The sequence below is a fragment of the Callithrix jacchus genome, chromosome 21, assembly GCF_049354715.1.
Source record: "Callithrix jacchus isolate 240 chromosome 21, calJac240_pri, whole genome shotgun sequence".
Taxonomy (NCBI): domain Eukaryota; kingdom Metazoa; phylum Chordata; class Mammalia; order Primates; family Cebidae; genus Callithrix; species Callithrix jacchus.
The window spans coordinates 25,984,563-26,003,782 of NC_133522.1; the positions used below are offsets into that span (position 1 = coordinate 25,984,563).

General features: G+C 36.4%; 1 protein-coding gene across 1 annotated transcript in view; it reads left to right on the plus strand.

Moving 5' to 3' along the window:
- The first annotated feature begins 318 nt into the window (after window positions 1-318).
- Window positions 319-19,220, plus strand: part of LOC144580641 (uncharacterized) — a 72,945-nt gene continuing 54,043 nt past the window's right edge. The window contains exons 1-2 of the mRNA XM_078358531.1: window positions 319-458; window positions 15,588-15,694. Coding sequence (XP_078214657.1) covers window positions 15,607-15,694 — 88 coding nt within the window. The 5' untranslated portion in view covers window positions 319-458; window positions 15,588-15,606. The remainder of the gene's footprint in view (window positions 459-15,587; window positions 15,695-19,220) is intronic.

Genomic DNA, 19,220 nt, shown 5'->3' on the forward strand with positions numbered 1-19,220 from the left:
GTTGGTATGGAGAAACATTTTAGGTGTCTGGATAGGAGATAAAACCAGCCACAGGCCGCGCACGGTGGCTCACGCCTGTAATCCTAGCACTCTGGGAGGCCGAGGCAGGCGGATCACGAGGTCAAGAGATCAAGACCATCCTGGCCAACATAGTGAAACCTCGTCTCTACTAAAATATAAAAAACTAGCTGGGCGTGGTGGCGTGCGTCTGTAGTCCCAGCTACTTGGGAGGCTGAGGCAGGAGAATTGCTTGAACCCAGGAGGCGGAAGTTGCAGTGAGCGGAGATGGCGTCACTGCACTCCAGCCTGGTGCCTGGCGACCGAGCAAGACTCTTTCTCAAAAAAAAGAAAAAAACAAAACAACAACAACAAAAAAACCTGCCACAGCATTCCCACAAACTGAAGGCTAATCTGGAGCAAGACCCTAACTCTCTTCAATTCCGTGAAGTTCCAAAGAGGTGAGCAAGCTTCAGAAGAATGGTTGGAAGCTAGCACAGGTTGGTTCTTAAGTTTTGAGAAAGTAAGCGATTTCTATAACATAGAGTACAAGATGAATTACCAAATGCTGGTATAGAAGCTCTGCAGCAAGTTACCCAGGCAACCTAGCTAAGATCATTGATGATGGTGGCTATGCAAATTCAGATATTTAATGTGGACAAAACAGCCTTGTATGGGAAGAAGATCCCATCTAGGACTTTCTAGCTAAAGAAGATAAGTTGACGTCTGGCTTTAATGCTTCAAAAAACAGGCTGACACTTTACTTAGGGACTAAATCAGCCAATGCTCATTTACTATTCTGAAAAATCCTAGGTCCGTTAGGAATTATGCTAAAATATATTCTGCCTGTGCTTATTAAATAGAACAAAGCTTGGATGACAGTACGTTTGCTTACAACATGCTTTACTAATTATTTTATGCCCATTGTTGAGGCCTACTGCTCAGAAAAAAAAATCCTTTCAAAATATTACTGCTCACTACCAATGTACCTGGTCACCCAAAAGATGTGATAGAGATGTACAAGGAAATCAATTTTTTTTCATGCCTGCTAATACAACCTCCATTCTTCAGCCCACAAATGAAGAAGTAATGTCAAAAATTTCAAGTCTTTAAGTGTAGAATTGCTAAAAACTTAATTTTAAAAAATTCTTTTAACTTTTATTTTAAGTTCAGAGATACAAATATGGGTTTGTAACATAGGTGAACTTAAGTCATAGGATTTGTTGTACAGATTATTTCATCACTCAGGAATTGAGCGTAGTACCCGTTAGTTATTTTTCTTGATCCTCTTCCACCTCACAACTTCTATCTTCTGAAAGGCCCCAGTGTGTGTTGTTCTACTCTGTGTGTCTATGTGTTTTCGTCATTTAGCTCCCATTTATAAGTAAGAACAGGCAGTATTTGGTTTTTCATTATTATGTCAGTTCGCTAAGGATGATAGTCTCCAGTTCCATCCATATCCCTGCAAACGACATGATCTCATTCTTTTTTACAGCTACGTAGTATTCCATGGTGTATATGTCTTATTATTCAAAACACATTTTGTAAGGCTATCACTGGCATAGATAGTGATTGTTTTAATGGATCTAAGAAAGTAAATTTAAAGCCTTCTGGAAAAAATTCACCACTCTAGGTGTTAATAACATTCATAATTCATGAAAGGAGGTCCAAATATCAACATTAATAGCAATTTGGTAAAAGTTGATTCCAAGCCTTATTAATGACTTTGAAGGATTCAAGGCTTCAGGAGTAAAAGAAACTGCAGATGAGATAAAAATTAGCAAGAGAACTAGAATTATACACAGAACCTGGGCCAACACAGTGGCTCACACCTGTAATCCTAGCACTTTGGGAGACTGAGACGGGCAGATCACTTGAAGTCAGGATTCAAGACCAGCCTGGGCAGCATAGAAAGACCTCATCTCTACAAAAATATAAAAATTATCCAGGCGTGGTGGCACACACCTGTAATCCCAGCTACCCAGGGGGCTGAGGTGGGAGAATCACTTGAACCTGGGAGATGGAGGTTGCAGTGATTGAGATTGCACTGTTACACTTCAGCCTGGGTGATAGCGTGAGACTCTGTCCCCCGCCTGCACCCCCAACCCTGCCAAAAAAACAGAAGTGGAGCCTAAAGGAGTGAATGAATAACTGTACCCTCATGAGAAAATGTAAATTGATAGTGAGTTGCTTCTTATGGAGGAGCAAAGAAAGTGGTTTCTTGCTTTTGATAAAAGTAATGTGAACACTGTTGAAGTGACAACAAAGGGTTTAGATTATTACACAAACTTAGTTTATATGGGAGAGGCAGGGCTTGTGATAATTGAAGATTTTTAAAGAAGTTCTACCGTGGGTAAAATGCTATCAGGTAACGTGACATCCTACAGATAAATCTTTCGTGAAAAGAAGAGTCAATTGGTGCAGCAAACTTTATTGTTTTATTATTTTAAGAAATTTCCAGGACCTCCTCAATCTTCAGCAACCTCCATCATTATCAGTCAGAAGCCATCAACATTAATGTGAAATCCTTCACCAGCAAAAAGATTATGACTCACTGAAGGCTTAGCTGATTATTAGTATATTTAGCAATAAAGTATTTTAAAGTTTTTATTTAGATGTGTACATGGTTTTTATTTAGATGTGATGCTATTGTGTACTTATTAGACTATGGTATACTGTAAATATAACTTCTATATACATTGGAAAGATAATAAATTTGTGTGACCCACTATATAGCTATATGTTATTGCAGTAGGCTGAAACCAAACTTCAGAATTTCCAATGTATGCTTGTCTAGATAATTATGGCTAGCAAGTCTTCAAAAGTGTTATTGTTGAAAATTTATATTTTTTTAGAATACATATGTTTGACTTTAAAAAATACTAGTGACGTACTAAGACATAAACATTTATTTATTTCACCATTTTTTTATTGAATGCTAACAAATTTACAGATTTCTTGGTGATAAGATACAAATAGGAAGAACAGAATAGTCCTGTGCTCAGTGAACAATATGTGAAATGGCAGAGACATACAAACCATTGTTTTATTTATTTATTTATTTTTGAGATGGAGTCTCACTCTTGTTGCCCAGGCTGCAGTGCAGTGGCATGCTCTCAGCTCACAGTAAGCTCCAACTCCCAAGTTCAAGCAATTATCCTACTTTAGCCTCCCAAGTAGCTGGGATTACAGGCATGTGCCACCATGCCCGACTAATCTTTTATTTTTAGTAGAGATGGGGTTTCACCATGTTGGCCAGGATGGTCTTGAACTCCTGACCTCAGGTGATCCGCCTCTCTTGACCTTCCAAACTTCAGATATTACAGGCCTGAGCCACCATGTCTGGCCAAGTATTATTTTAGAATAATGAAATGAAGAGAATTAGGGTATAGTATAATACAGAGGAAATAAATAGATCCATCGTTGCTATAGAAAGTAATAACTACATGTAAAAAAAACCATTATATTTTTCAAGAAGAAATGAGAGGAAATGGATGAAAATATAGTGTGTCTACAGATTACTAAAATTGGTTCTCAGTGGTGGAAAAAAGAAGGAGTTTGTAGCGTGATATTAAATAAGAAAGCAGGAAAGAGCTACATCATAAGAACTTTTGTTAATTTTTTATAGCCAGGCATGGTGGCTCACACCTGTAACCCCAGCACTTTGGAAGGCCGAGGAAAGCAGACCACAAGGTCAGGAACTTGAGACAAGCCTGACCAACATGGAGGAACCCCATCTCTACTAAAAATACAAAAATCAGCCAGTTATGATGAGGAGTCAGGACAATCACTTGAACCCAGGAGTTCGAGGTTGCAATGAGCTGAGATCATGCCACTGCTCTCTATTCTGGGTGACAAAAGCAAAACTCCATCATCTCAAAACAAACAAACAAACAAACAAACAAACAAACAAACAAACAAAAAATCTTTGTTAATTTTCCAAACATAAAAAAAGAGCTTAATATGTATTTGGTAGTCACAAGCTATGCCCAAGTCCCTTGTACTAAGGTCTTTAAATTTTTTTTCTCTCTTTTTTTTTACTCCCCAACTCACCACCTCCCTCTGTCCCTCCCCTATTTCCCCCCAACAGACCCCAGTGTGTGGTGCTCCCCTCCCTGTGTCCATGTGTTCTAATTGTTCAACACCCACCTATGAATGAGAACATGAAGTGTTTGATTTTCTGTTCTTGTGTCAGTTTGCTGAGAATGATGGTTTCCAGGTTCATCCATGTCCCTACAAAGGATATGAACTCATCGTTTTTGATGGCTGCATAATATTTCATGGTGTATATGTGCCACATTTTCCCTGTCCAGTCTATCATTGATGCACATTTGTGTTGGTTCCAGGTCTTTGCTATTGTAAACTGTGTTGCAGTGAACATTTGTGTGCATGTCTCCTTATAGTAGAATGATTTATAATCCTTTGGATCTATACCTAGTAATGAGATTTTTGGGTCAAATGGAATTTCTATTTCTAGGTCCTTGAGGAATCGCCACACTGTCTTCCACAATGGTTGAACTAATTTACACTCCCGCCAGCAATGTAAAAGTCTTCCTATTTCTCCACATCTTCTCCAGAATCTGCTGTCTTCGGATTTTTTAATGGTCGCCATTCTGACTGGCTTGAGATGGTATCTCAATGTAGTTTTGATTTGCATTTCTCTAATGACCAGTGATGATGAGCATTTTTTCATATGTTTGTTGGCCTCATGTACATCTTCTTTTGTAAAGTGTCTGCTCATATCCTTTACCCACTTTTGAATGGGATTGTTTGTTTTTTTCTTATAAATCTGTTTTAGCTCTTTGTAATTTCTGAATATTAGCCCTTTGTCAGATGGGCAAACTGCAAAAATGTTTTCCCATTCTGTTGGTTGCCGATTCACTCTAATGACTGTTCTTTTGCTGTGCAAAAACACTGGAGTTTGATTAGGTCCCATTGGTCTATTTTGGCTTTTGTTGCCAGTGCTTTTGGTGTTTTGGTCATGAAGTCATTGCCTACGCCTATGTCCTGAATGGTTTTGCCTAGATTTTCTTCTAGGCTTTTTATGGTGTTAGGTCTTATGTTCAAGTCTTTAATCCATCTGGAGTCAATTTTAGTAGAAGGTGTCAGGAAGGGGTCCAGTTTCTGCTTTCTGCATGTAGCTGGCCAGTTTTCTCAACACCATTTATTAAACGTGGAATCCTTTCCCCATTGTTTGTTTTTGTCAGGTTTGTCAAATATCGAGTGGTTGTAGATATGTTATGTTGCCTCTGAGGCCTCTGTTCTGTTCCATTGGTCTATATCTTTGTTTTGGTACAAGTACCATTCTGTTTTGATTATTGTAGCCTTGTAGTATAGTTTGAAGTCTGGTAGTGTGATGCCTCCTGCTGTGTTCTTTTTACTTAGAATTGACTTGGCTATGTGGGCTTTCTTTTGGTTCCATATGAAGTTTAAGGTGTTTCTTCCAGTTCTGTGAAGAAGATCATTGGTAGCTTGATAGGGATAGCATTGAGTCTGTAAATTACTTTGGGCAGTATGGCCATTTTCATGACAATGAGCCTTCCTAACCATGAACAGGAATGTTTCCTCATCTGTTTGTGTTCTCTTTTATTTTGTTGAGCAGTGGTTTGTAGTTAGTTCTCCTTGAAGAGGTCCTTTACGTTCCTTGTTAGTTGTATTCCTAGGTATTTTATTCTCTTTATAGAAATTGTGAATGGCAGTTCATTCTTGATTTGACTCTCTTTAAGTCTGTTATTGGTGTATAGGAATGCTTGTGATTTTTGCATATTGATTTTGTAGGGTCTTTAAATTTTAACCTAATATGTTTGGGGTGATGTTGAGGCATTTTAAGCAATGGTGAACATTGATCATGTCAATATATTCTTAAAATATTTCCACTAGTAGCACTGTAAGAGATGAACTGAGAATGGAGAAGGAGATGTAACCAAGAGCTGAAAGCCTGGGATGGAGAGATCAACTAGAAGACTGATACAGTAATTCCAGCAAGAAATTGTATATTCTTCACCAAAGTAATGACATTGGACAAGGAAAAGTAACAGGATTTCAGAAGTATTTAAAAGGAAGCATGAAAAAAAAAGTTACTACAATGAAATAAATAATAGAAAATAAGCCAGGAAAAGTAAAAGCCACATAAGTCGTCACATTATAAAATCAGCTTACCAGATTTCAAAGTTGTGCCTAAGATTAAGTGCAATTTGTGTCCTTTTCTTAAAACATTTTCCCTCTCTTTTTATCCAGCCAAAGCTCATTCACAATTTGCATCTTAGTTCAAACATTACATCTAAATGGAAGTTTTGTTTAAATACAACGACCTGTATTAGGTGCACAATTATTTATTTCCCTGTTACCTGTCTCCAACTATAACCATTGTATTATATATATGTTTTGAATTTTGTTGTTCTTCACTGTAATATATGATTCATGAATAAAGGGTCTTTGTCTATATCACTTCATTTAGATCCCCTAGTTGCTAACATAGCAATTTAAGCAGTACAGTTGTGGCAAATATTTATAAAAAAAAAACAATAAATAAGCTAATAAATTAGATAAAACAGTCCCAAATATTGTAGATGTAAAAATGTTATGAATTATGCTTTAAAAGGTAAAAGGCAAAATCTACATTTCCTGTGACTTAAATCTGAATAACAAATTCTTGCAGTATATACTTTAGGGGCAATCCTGAAAGGACATTTTGGACTGTGATGCCCATGATATATGTGATTTCTTTAATCGTGTCTCCCCTGTGAGTTATATTACTTCCTTTAAAGAGTGGGGGAACAGTCATTTTGCTTCTCAGAGCAGTGCAAGTGTTAATTTTGATATGTGGCTAAGTGCTTAGCTATCTTTAAAATCATTTTTCTTCACATATTCAGCTATAACCTTTGAGAATTTTGATTGTTACTAATCTAATATTTTTTGAATTAGAGAGCTGAGAGCTGAATGAGAAGTATTCAAGGAGAAAGATGCTTACCATAATATGATTCTTAGTTCAAAAATTCATTCATCCATAGCTTTAAAAAGACCCAAGACAACTGACCTTCAGGTCAAGGGAGCAAGTCACATTTTATTGAGAAGGACAATTTGTGCCTATAAAAATGTCCTGTAGTTTATCATTTCTCTTTAAAGAAATAATAGCTTTAAAGTGTAGTAACTGTGGACCCAAAGGAAACATTTTTTTTGGATCATTTTCCTATAACCTTTTTTAAAAGGCCCAGAGAGTAGTGCAAAGTAGATAATCCCCCCTTCCCATATCAGTCTATTGAATAGATAGGCAAACCTAGCCTCCTTCTTTATGTAGCAAGTGATTGTAGTCTGATGAGCTTTCACTGGAATAATTGCTAAGAAATATGGTCTATTTCTTTCTTTGCAGCTTTGAAGCCACAGCCGAATTTATTTCTTGACCAATTTTAACTATGTTAGTAAGAAAAAATAAGCAAAGTAACAACGTTATACATTTGTTTTGAAAGTGTTAAGAATATATCCAGATTTTAGATATTTTAAAGTACCTGGATAAAAGACAAACACAACACTATGTGTGGTATTTTCATGGGAATATACAGAATTAGTATTTGAAGGACACGGTCCTGATCCTTACTTTGCATGTTCCTGGCTGTGAAGTTGGCAAAATAAGTTCAGTTCCACTTTTTTTCTGGGTATAATAAGAGAAGTTTACTAGATGTGTCTACTCAATCAATTTCTTAGTTATAAGAAACAAAACCTATTCTAGTTTGTTAACAAAAAAAGAAACATATTGAAGGATATTATGTAATATACCTTAACACCATGAAGTAATGAGAATTATAGAGCCTCCCTAGCTGGAAATTATACTCCGTGGCCATTACAAGAACATCGTTGCTACTGGGAACCAAATGGCACCCTTTTTGTCTCTGCCACTGCTGTGTCTGAAAGAGGCGTGTTGGCTGGGCGGTGGCTCATTCCTGCAATCCCAGCAATTTGGGGAGCTAAGCTGAGAGGATTGCTTAAGCCTAGGATTTCAAGACCAGCCAGGGTAACAGTGAGATTCTGTCTCTACAAAATAATAATAATAATACTTTTTTTAAAATGGAAAGAGTAGTGTCTCTGCCCCACTTTTACCAGAATGAGCTCCTCTGTTGATTCTGACTGAAAATCTCACTCACTGAGGAGATTAAAGAAAACTAGTTCACTCACCTACGAACTGAGCAAAGTAATTTTCTGGCCTATACTTTGGAAAGGCATGGATTTGAGGGACTGCGTTAAGGAAAATTGCCTGTGTTTCAAAGGCAGGAATTTCCCAGCGCCATACCTCCATCCACTCCCACAAAAGGAAAGTTCTTTATCTAAATTTCTCACACACGGGCTAGGTAGAAATTCCAGGTGAGCTGCTTTCTGTTCAGAAAGCCCGCCAAATGCCCTGGGAGGAGGGGCTCTGTTGTGGGCCCAAGCAACCAATCCAGGGTCAGAGTCGAAGATCAACCACTCCAGACGAAGTTTGAAAGAACTCCTCTCATTGGACAAGAATATGAATGGGGCAGGAATAACTCTGGGGTTAAAATCCCCCTGCCCTTTACCTGTGAGCATTCTTCCCTTGGATCCCCTCCAATGGCAGCACGGGAGCTCTCTCTGTCTCTCCCTCTCTGTCTCTCTTTTTTCCACTCTTTGCCTAATAAATCACTCCCTGCAAAACTCTTCTGGTCCACAATATTTATTCCAATGTCACCACACCCCCAGGGCCCCTTTCCCCATTCTTGTGGCAAAAGAAAGGCCAAGAACCTGGGTACTTTGGATTGGGGAAACTGGGAGCATCTTTGGGACACCCCCGCAGCTCTGCTCAGGTGCCCCGTTGTATCTTTAGCAATTAATGGGGAGGGAGCTGAGACCCTGCGTCCCACCACCAGGTTACAGATTCAAGTGGTTAATTCTACATATATATAAAGGGTGCTTGAAAGTTTTGGTGGTTACAAAACACAAAACGCAAAGTTAAGCTTCACTGTACAACCTTTAGTCCTAAAATTGTGGGGATCTAATAATACATGGGGGATATTATTTAAATGTAATTAAAATTTTCACTTTACATGGAACTATTTTGACATCACAGAAATGCAATTTTGATCAACTACACTAGGTATTGGACTTATAAGAGATTTTGTGCTTCCCAATATACTTTGCTAGCTCAAGTTATGACAGTGCCAGTGCAATTAATTGAATAGAAAAATGGTCAGACAGTTGTTCTGTCAAACACTTCCTGCAGCCAATTTAAATGAAAGACAAATGCAGATAGTTATCTATTGAATGATAAAGTTATAAATTTTAATTATATTTAAAGGTAGGGGTGAAAAAATTTGATAATTATCCAGAACCCAAGAGATGTATAAAGAATCACAAGATGAAGTTACTTTTTAGATTTTGATTGTTTCTAATTTTTTAAAAATTTTTACACATTTTTGTATGTTAGGTAATAGGTGAACATTTTTGTTTTTTACCTAGGGTACATCAATTAGTATAGTAAATAAAATGTAAAATTATGAGATTAATTTGAGTCTAGTTTGTAATATTAGATTTTTTGCCTATTCCATGGAAATATTTACAATTGTTCTAAAACTGCAAAGTGAATTTTAATTAGAATTTTCCTGTGCATATCACCTGCATTTTTCCTAGAGTTGTGTGTCAGACAGTTAGTATCAGTTTGAGCCCCTGTAGGTGCCCAGCTGTTCTTGGCTTGTTGTGTAACCTGCAGAGTGTATCTGAGCATGGAACTTCTTTGAAGCTAACATAAATCTCGTGCAAGGACTGATTCAAAGGTGTGTGCACTTCTCTTCCTCCTCACTGCATCGCACCACTCTTATGCCTATTCTTTTATTTTATGTTAATTTCCAGAAATATTCCTGGCACAAAAATAAGGGCTACAGGCGTATATATTGCAGTCTTTTAGTCAATCTAAAAATTCACCATTTTAAAGAATATCTAGCTTATAATTTAATATTACAAATTGAATCAGTTTGCAAATAAATTTTTAAATTACATGCACGCACGCACGCACACACACACACACATATCAGATAAAAGAAATAAACTACATCATTGGTTATATTCATGATTTTTACAAAATGTCTAATGGAGATGGGGGCCTTGCTATGTTGTCCAAGCTGGTCTCCAACTCTTGGCCTCAAGCAATTCTCCCACCTCAGCTTCCCAAATTGCTGGGATTCCAGACATGAGCCACACACATCTGGCCTATATTCATACTTTGCCTTATTCTTCTTACAGATTTTTTATATTATAAGTTAATGAAATAAATAATTGTGTTATTGGTCATGTTCATACTTTGTCTTACTACTTTTATATAGTTATATTTCAAATAAATTTATTAATAAAGTCACTGGTCATATTCATTCTTTGTCTTCTCATTCCAGTAATTATGCTTAATTCAGTTGTCATTAATATAAATCTTGGGTCCTAATTCTTACAGCCCCATCAAAGTCATAAGAATAAAGAAACGGCACTTAAGAAATGCTTGACCAAATAAGCAAAAAAACCAAACAGAAACAGATATTCACTATGTAACTTCTTTAGGTATCTTTTCTTTATTTAACTGTTGCCTTTTCTTTCTCTCTTTTCTTTCTTTCTTTCTTTTTTTTTTTTTTTTTTGAGACAGAGTCTCAGTCTGTTCCCAGGCTAGAGTGGAATAGCGTGATTTTGGCTCATTGCAATCTCTGAGTCCTGGGTTCAAGTGATTCTCCTGCCTCAGCCTCCCAAGTAGCTGGGATTACAGGCACTCAACACCATGCCCAGGTAATTTTCATATTTTTAGTAGAGATGGGGTTTCACTATGTGGTCCAGCCTGGTCTTGAACTCCTAACATCAGGTGATCCACCTGCCTCAGCCACCCAAGGCGCTGGGATTACAGGAGTGAACCACAGCACCCAGCTGCCTTCTTTATTTTTTGTACTAATCAGTGAAAAATCTTTGATTTTTTTTTCAGGACATGAGAAACATTTTACCTTGGCAATGTAGCAAAGTTTGAAGAGATAGGCCACCCAAGAAAAGGTACAGAATGAGGTGGAACTGCGAGGGAGATGAAAGCAGGTAGAGTCCTTGGGCCTATAAAGGAAATGGAATGAAAAGGAAAAGTATTACAAGATGCTATCCAAGATATGGGAAATAAATTAGACAAAAACCAACACATTAAGTTAGTCCTATAAGAACCTTAGTCTATTTCCAAATGGTTCCAAACGTGTAAAAAAAATCCCATCCCGAGACTTAGTCTACTTCCGAATGATTCCAAGCATGCAAAATATCCCATCCCAAGATATGGGAATGAAATCAGAGAATAACCAGCACATTAAGCTAGTTCTTTAAGAGTCTTAGTCTACTTCCAAATGGTTCCAAGCATGTAAAAATTCCAAGTATGTCATAAAATCTCTTCAAAAAGTGTTTGCGTGCACAATAAATGGTGGCTGAATATGATTGCAAAAATATGCCTTTTTCGTATAAGAAGTATTTCAAACTAAAAACATTTGAAAAACAGATTCAAGAAGGGCATTCTAATTTCCCTTATTGCTTCTTGAACAGTTGAAATCTCCCGTGTGAAAGATACCCTTCTTATATCAGGAGAAAATATTATTCAAGGCGGAGTCATAGCCAAGAGAGTTTGGCACAATCATACTTTGCTGAAATAATTCCTCGTTTCCTTTAACCTTCCCACATAATTTAGTTACTTTTCCACAGTTGCCTCTATTTTTCAACATAATATAAAAGCTTTTGGGTTTTGCCACTTCTTTGGATCTTTATTTCCTTATGAGTGCTTCTATGTCATGTAAACTTATATTAAATGTGTAAGCTTTTCTCCTCTTATCTATCTTATGTCAATTTAATTCTCAGGCCTGGCCAGGAACATTAAGAGAGTCGGTATCAATGTGTTATATGCTCAATTTATGACTTTGCATTCCTCCTTTTAAACCTGTTAAGTTTAGCCTATACCTGCCTCCTTACATATTTTAAGTTTGGCTTAAAGGTTTCTCTGTACATAGTGAACTATAACTTAATTGGATGTATAAACAGACTGTAAATGTCTCTTGGGCCAATCACCATATTTCAGGTGATCAAAGTCTCAGATTATGTTCACATGAGGCAAAGACTGAACAGTAACCAGTCCGGTTGTTTCTGTTTTGTGTATGTCACTTTTCTTTTTCTATTCATAAATCTTCAACCACATGGAAATCCTGGAGTTTCTTGGAACCTGTTGTGGTTAAAGGCCTGGTATATTCTCCAATTGTTTTCTGATCAGTTAAACTCTGTGAAACTTAATTTTTCTAAGGATTTTCTTTCATAAAACTTAAATTCAGTTTTTCTGGTTTGAAGTTGAGTGTAGAGAAAATACTTTTGTGAGTCTGCACTGTCATGGCTTTCTGAAAACATTTACCTGAAAAAGTAGAATCCTGGTCTTACAGCAAGACTTGTAAGTGAATTTGCAGCTGTATTCATAGTGAAATAACTCCATGGAAACTTACCTAACTCCAAAGATATTTGTTTATATTTCAAGGGCAAATGAGGCCCATTATCTTGGAGATAAACCTGGCTGGAGATACTGAATTTATCTGCCTCTTGGAAAATCTTTTTTCATTCCAAAGGACTGGAGTAAGGACCCATTCTCTGTACTTTTCCAAGAAGCACTCTCAGAAAATGAGGAGGTAGAATCAGTCATTTTGTCTTCTAAAAGCAAAGAACAATTCACCTTTTAGTCTTTGTCCCTTGCATAAGAAGGATCTGACTACCTGTATAAGAGATTTTTTTCATTTGTCTTTCCTCATATTATACTAAAGATAAAAATTGAGGCAAAAAGGACCAATAGCTATTACAATGTAAATAATAATAATTAATCTGTATATAGTCCAGAACACTTCATGTTGACATTCACTATGCCATTAATACTGATGAATATTAATAACCTAATGTGTTGGGGAGAGGAGTGTCAGAAATGCTTGCCACATTCAAAAGTTTCATCTGTAAGACAGTTCTTATTAATAGAGGATTTAATAAAAGTTGTAATGGAATAAATTATTTTGGATAGTAAGGAAAAGATAGCTAAAGGTAGAGGAAGCAAATTATTACATGTAAATTTAGAATTTATTTCATCAATGTATTAGAGGTTAATACCCAGGAATGGACAAGGTTTAGGAAGCTTGGGGAGGAAACTGGATGGTAAACTCAAGTCAGATGGAGACAGATCGTGTGTCCACTAACAGAGGATTAAAATGTTAGGATTATAAGTGCTAATGTATATTAAAGATAATAATAAGAAACAGTAAATAATGATAGTGGCAGGAGGTAATCAAGAGCCTAGGCAGAGAGAGGCGGGACCCTAGTGAAACCCCACCTTTAAGCCAAAGACAGTTTAAAGCTAGAAACCAAGCTGCAAGTCTTAGCTGGATCCCTGGACGAGATTGAGAACATCTCTTCTTTCAGTTTGGCGTGCTTTCCTCACCTTGAGCTCCATCCTTCACCTATTTTACATATATCTATCTGTCCCTAATTGGTTTTTAACACAGTCATGACATCTGGCTGGGAGATGCTCTGGTCCTGGTTCATTCATGTCTTTCAAGCCTAGCTCATTCCTATCTTTTGAATCTTTAAATTTAGCTAGCAGACTGCTGGCTTCCTCGGCAGCAGTGCTGTGGAATGCTTTGAGGATAAGGGTCTTGGACGAGAGAAACTAGTGAGCCTTTGGTCTGCAGACCACGTTTGAGATTGCATGCTAGAACAGAGAGGAACCAAGAAGAGAGTATGGCAGGGCCAGGGACACCTATGCTTGTTTTAGCTGTTTTTGCATACTCACAGACCAATAAGTACACACTTCCCCATTCTTAGCCCACAAAAGCCCCAGATTCAACAATACTTGGAGGCGGTTAGCTGCTTTTGGTCAAGAAACCACCTGCTTCAAGTCTCTTCTTCACCCTGAGGTGTTCTGTTGCTCAATAAAACTCTTCTCTGTCCTTCTCACCCTTCAATTGTCAGTGTAACCTCATTCTTTTTAAAGACAGGACAAGAACCTGTGACCCATCAAATGCAGATACAAAAAAGGCTGTAACACGGTGGCTCTCTGCCCTCTGCCAGCACCCAGCAGCCATCCCACATGATGGGAAGCAGCAATGGTGCCAGGCCAGTCCTAGAGTTGGGGACCGTGGGGCAGTGGGACTGAAAGAACTGTTAGCATGCTGTAACACTCACTCTGGGTCTCTGGGGTCACTGGCATTCCTGTTCAGGCGCCACTGTGTTCCTCTGGTCTGGATACTAGAGTACCCATGGGAATTGCTTGTGACATGCCTGATCCAGCCTCAAGTCCTGCATGAAGTGTACTCTTATGCCAGTGCTTGAAATGGCCGAGTAGACTCTGCTCTCGCATGCTCACATACCCATTCCCACCGCAGGCTGAGCACGCAGTCATGGTGGCCAGGAAATGCATGCTGGACTGCAATATGGACAGAGTCTGGGGAGCAGAGTGAGCAGGGCACCTCTTGTGACAGGCCAGGGCCCAAGTGAGTCCTGAGGAAATGTGTTGCCAGCTGTGTTGGCCTCCAGCTGGCAAAGTGGCTCCCAAAATAATCCTGCATCAATAATAAAGATGATAAGACTTAAAGAAAAACTTTCCAGTTAATATTTATGATTCAAATATATAGGACTAATAATACAATACATACTAACATGTTTTTACACCAGCTTTCAAAAAGGTAATAAAATGAAAATTCTGCCATTTTTCAGAGAACAACCTAATCCATCAATTTACTTCCTCATATCTTGTCACAAAGCTCTTTGTCTAAGTCTGATGTTTATATTTCCAATGCATTTCACTAATTGTACTAAATATATGGGTCAAAACCTATATACAGTATAGGTTTTATATTCAAAATTAACTGGCAGTGTTTTGTGGGAAATTTCTTTTGTAATTTGCTTTGCTACTCAAATTCGACTTTTGTTTGTTTAGATATGGAAATGATCTAAGTTTCTATTTATTTATTCAAGTTTTCTTTTCTTAGAAATGTGTCTCTGATAAATATTAGACCAGAGGAAGTAAACAGAATCCAAGACAGTTAACTAAATGTCCCCAAAAATTAAGATAAAAAAGAAAGAGAATAGTTAATTTTATGGAAATTATGTTGCTGGGATCCACTTCCAGCTGTGTGGTCAATTCAAATACAAATCAATTGTATTTCAACATCAAAATGGAAGTCAATATTGAATAACAATAATCGTCTGAGTAGCTGGGAGTTTTTGCTCTCTTTTATATTTATTTTTATTTTAAAAATTAGGATTATTGTAGAGCTAACATGTAGTTATAAGAAGTAATACTTAGAGAATACCAAATATCTATCAATGGTAACATCCTGAAATTATAGTGCAGTATCACATCCAGGATATCAGCATTTATATAGTCATGGTGCAGAAAAATAGAGTAACAAGAAGATACATATAAAGTAAGTTATGCTTCCTTTGGATTCATTGTACTCTTTTTCTTTACTGGGCACTTGCCATGGGAGCTTTTATTTTGAATTGGATACTTTTGTTCTAATATATTCGTATGTTTTCCTCTTTTTGTTGCTTTGGCTTCATTCAAGAAATATCTGGTCGGGCGCGATGGCTCAAGCCTGTAATCCCAGCACTTTGGGAGGCCGAGGTGGGTGGATCATGAGGTCAAGAGCTCGAGACCATCTTGGTCAACAAGGTGAGACCCTGTCTCTACTAAAAATACAAAAAATTAGCTGGGCATGGTGGCGCGTGCCTGTAATCCCAGCTACTCGGGAGGCTGAGGCGGGAGAATTGCCTGAACCCAGGAGGCAGAGGTTGTGGTGAGCCGAGATCGCGCCATTGCACTCCAGCCTGGGTCACAAGAGTGAAACTCCGTCTCAAAAAAAAAAAAAAAAAAAAAAAAAAAAAATAAGAAAGAAAAAAAATTTATGTTTTGTTTTCATTTATATGCACTTCAATGTAATTTTTAGAAATTTTATCTAAGACTTATTCTTTAACTTATGGGTTATTTATTTCCAACACTGTCCAAAAGATGATGTCGAAGTGTCTTATCATAGCCTGGTAGGAGTAAAATTGAAGGTGCCTCACTTGATTGTGTTTTCAAGGATGGGAGCTGGGCCATAGATATTTTCTGTGTTATTTAGCTTGAGTAAAGATGTTATTCTCTAAAAGTCGTCCCTCCTAACGTGCTCCCTTTTTCTTGGCCCCTTTTGCTTCAAAAAAGGAGGCTTTTGGTGGTGTGGGGAGGATATTTCTCTGCCCATTCTCACTGATGTTTCCAGACTGCTGATTTTCACTTTCAAAATTTTCATATATAATACAAAAATAATAAAATTAGGGGACTTACCACTGTGTCATTCATTCATTTGGATCCTGGTCTCTAGCAGGTCCAACTTCTCTCCACCTTTCAGAGTCTTCTTAAGTGTCTCTTAAATTATTTCTTATTTATTTTTATTTTCAAGTTCTAGTGTTTTTAGCTGTACTAAACAGAGAGAGTAAGAAGGATTACATTTACTTTATCTTCCCAGAGGAAGAATAATAAAATGGCCTTTAGTATTACTTTAAAATTTCAAAGAAACAATCATCTCTTTTTGTTCTACTTCACCATACACACCAATTATTCTATTTTCCTCCCACCTTTACCCAAGGCTTAGAATTACATTTTACTTATGCTTTTCACAATTCAATGAATGTAACTCCTAAATCATGCAAAGTCATTATAATGCCTCCATGCTGCTAAGTTATTTTATTCTCTTCTTTTTGCCAATGTTGAAAAATATAGTGTAAATTAGAAATTAGCTTATTTCCTTCATAGTAAGATGTTTATATAATTTTTATTATCTTATTTTGATCACTTATTGAATAATATTTCACTTATTGAAATATTATTCATGTCTGAGTAGGAAATGGAAAGAAATTTCTCAAACTTCTAATGCTTATATTTAACTAAAAATATTATCTTTAAATATTGCTGTTAGTTTTGTACACAAAAATTACACAAGGAAAATATGAAAGACATTTAAATTTGAAATTATTAGCAGGGTACCTGTCATATGAAGGTTACAAAATATTTAAAATACATCATTACATTATCTCAACTGCAGAGGAATAAAATGAGAAAGTTTACTTGCTTTTTGAGAACTACTCTAATTTTTATACAATATTTTCTAAATATACTACATTTGGTATTACTATGAGAACCCAATGTAAGAAAATTATGTTAACTTATTTTAAACATAAAGTTACAAAATATCCTAATAAGTAAGTTTTCTGCACTATACTTTTAAATATAACTCAATGTACTATAAGTATAAAATATTACTGGAAAAATTGTCCTAAGATCAGATTGCCTCTCTTGTGAACATTTGTACATGTACTAATAGCAAGCATAAATTTTCATTTTTTCTGTGCTTTAGTGGTAGATATGACAAATTTAAGATGTAATACCTGTTTTTATCTCATTATTTCAAGTAATTTTTAGATGCAAAAAATATCCTATTTTTAATACTTGAGGTTGAAATTAGTAATCCATCAAAGACACAAATCACAAGTCTCTGTATCTCAAATGTAAGTAGTGTGTTGTTATAGTAAATCAACCAAATATACTTTTTTTTCCCCCTACAAATTTATGGAATGGTACTAGAAATAAAAGCATGATGATGCTGGATAATAGGGCCGGCCAAGTATATACATTTTAAGGTATATGTAAGTTAGATATCTGTGAAAGACACATCAATTGATAATAATAAGAAATAGAGGTAAATATTCTTTTGAACAAATATGCATTAAAAATTATAAAGTTAATTAACAAATATAAATTTTTTTTTCTAAAATTATAATTCAATTCCTGTTTTTAGTGAAGATTGTGACTTCACTCATAGAATTCCCAGATAATTTTTTGAAAGAACCACAGTAAACATAAGTCAAATTATGATGAGTTATGAAGGAAAGGTGCAGAAGGCATTGAAAGTATTTACAAGGGGCATCTACCATCCGTGAGTAGATGATTGAAACAGGCTTTGTTAAGCCATCTAGAAACAGCATCACACAGTGATTAAGACATTGGCACAGCTGGATTGGGTCATTTGGTACTCTGTGGCTCCTTACCATGTCATCAGAAGGCTATGTTTCTTCATATTACGGCCTAAGGATTTTAGCAAGCAACAAGGTGATCTGTATTTTAATTCTAGTTTTTGTTTTTTTTTTAAGTTTGAGACCTTAGGGAAGCTATCAAATCTCTTCATGCTTTAATGATCTCTGAAAACAGAGGCTTTAACACCTAGTTATTAGGATCGCATGGTGTAATATTTGTAAAACATTTAGAAATCTACCTGACGCCTAGAAAATGTCTTTTAAGTTCTGGATTGAAAAATAAAGGTAATCAATGACTTAAATCTAAGACCTTAAACAAAAAAATTCTGGAAGATATCATTGGAAAAACCCTTCTAGACATTGGCTTAGACAAGAATATCACGATCAAGAACCCAAAAGAAAATGCAATAAAAACAAAGATAAATAGCTGGGACTTAATTAAATAAAGAGCTTTTGCACAGCAAAAGGAACAGTCAGCAGAGTAAACAGACAACCCACAGAGTGACAGAAAATCTTTACAATTTATATATCTTGCAAAGGACTAGTAAAAAAAACAAAGTTCCATCAAAAAGTAGGCTAAGGACATGCGTTGACAATTCTCAAAAGAAGATGTACAAATGGCCAACAAACATATGACAAATTGCTCAATATTACTAGTGATCAGGGAAATGCAAATTCAAACCACAGTGCAATATCACCTTACACCTGCAAGAATGGTCATAATCAAAAAAAAAAAAAAATAGGTGTTGGCATGGATGCATGGAACAGGGAGCACTTTTACACTGCTGTGGGAATGTAAACTAGTACACCCACTATGGAAAACTGTGCAGTTTCCTGAAGAACTAAAAGTACAACTACCATTTGATCCAGCAATCCCACTATTGGATATCTACCTAGAGGAAAAGAAGGCATTATACATAAAATATACTTGCAAATGCGCATTTATAACAGCACAATTCACAATTGCAAAAACGTGGAACCACTCAAATGCTCATCAATCAGTGAGTGGATAAAGAAACTACGGTATATATATATATACAAAGCAATAGTACTTAGCCATAAAAAGAATGAATTAATGGCATTTGCAGCCACCTGGATGAGATTGGAGACTATTATTCTAGGTGAAATAA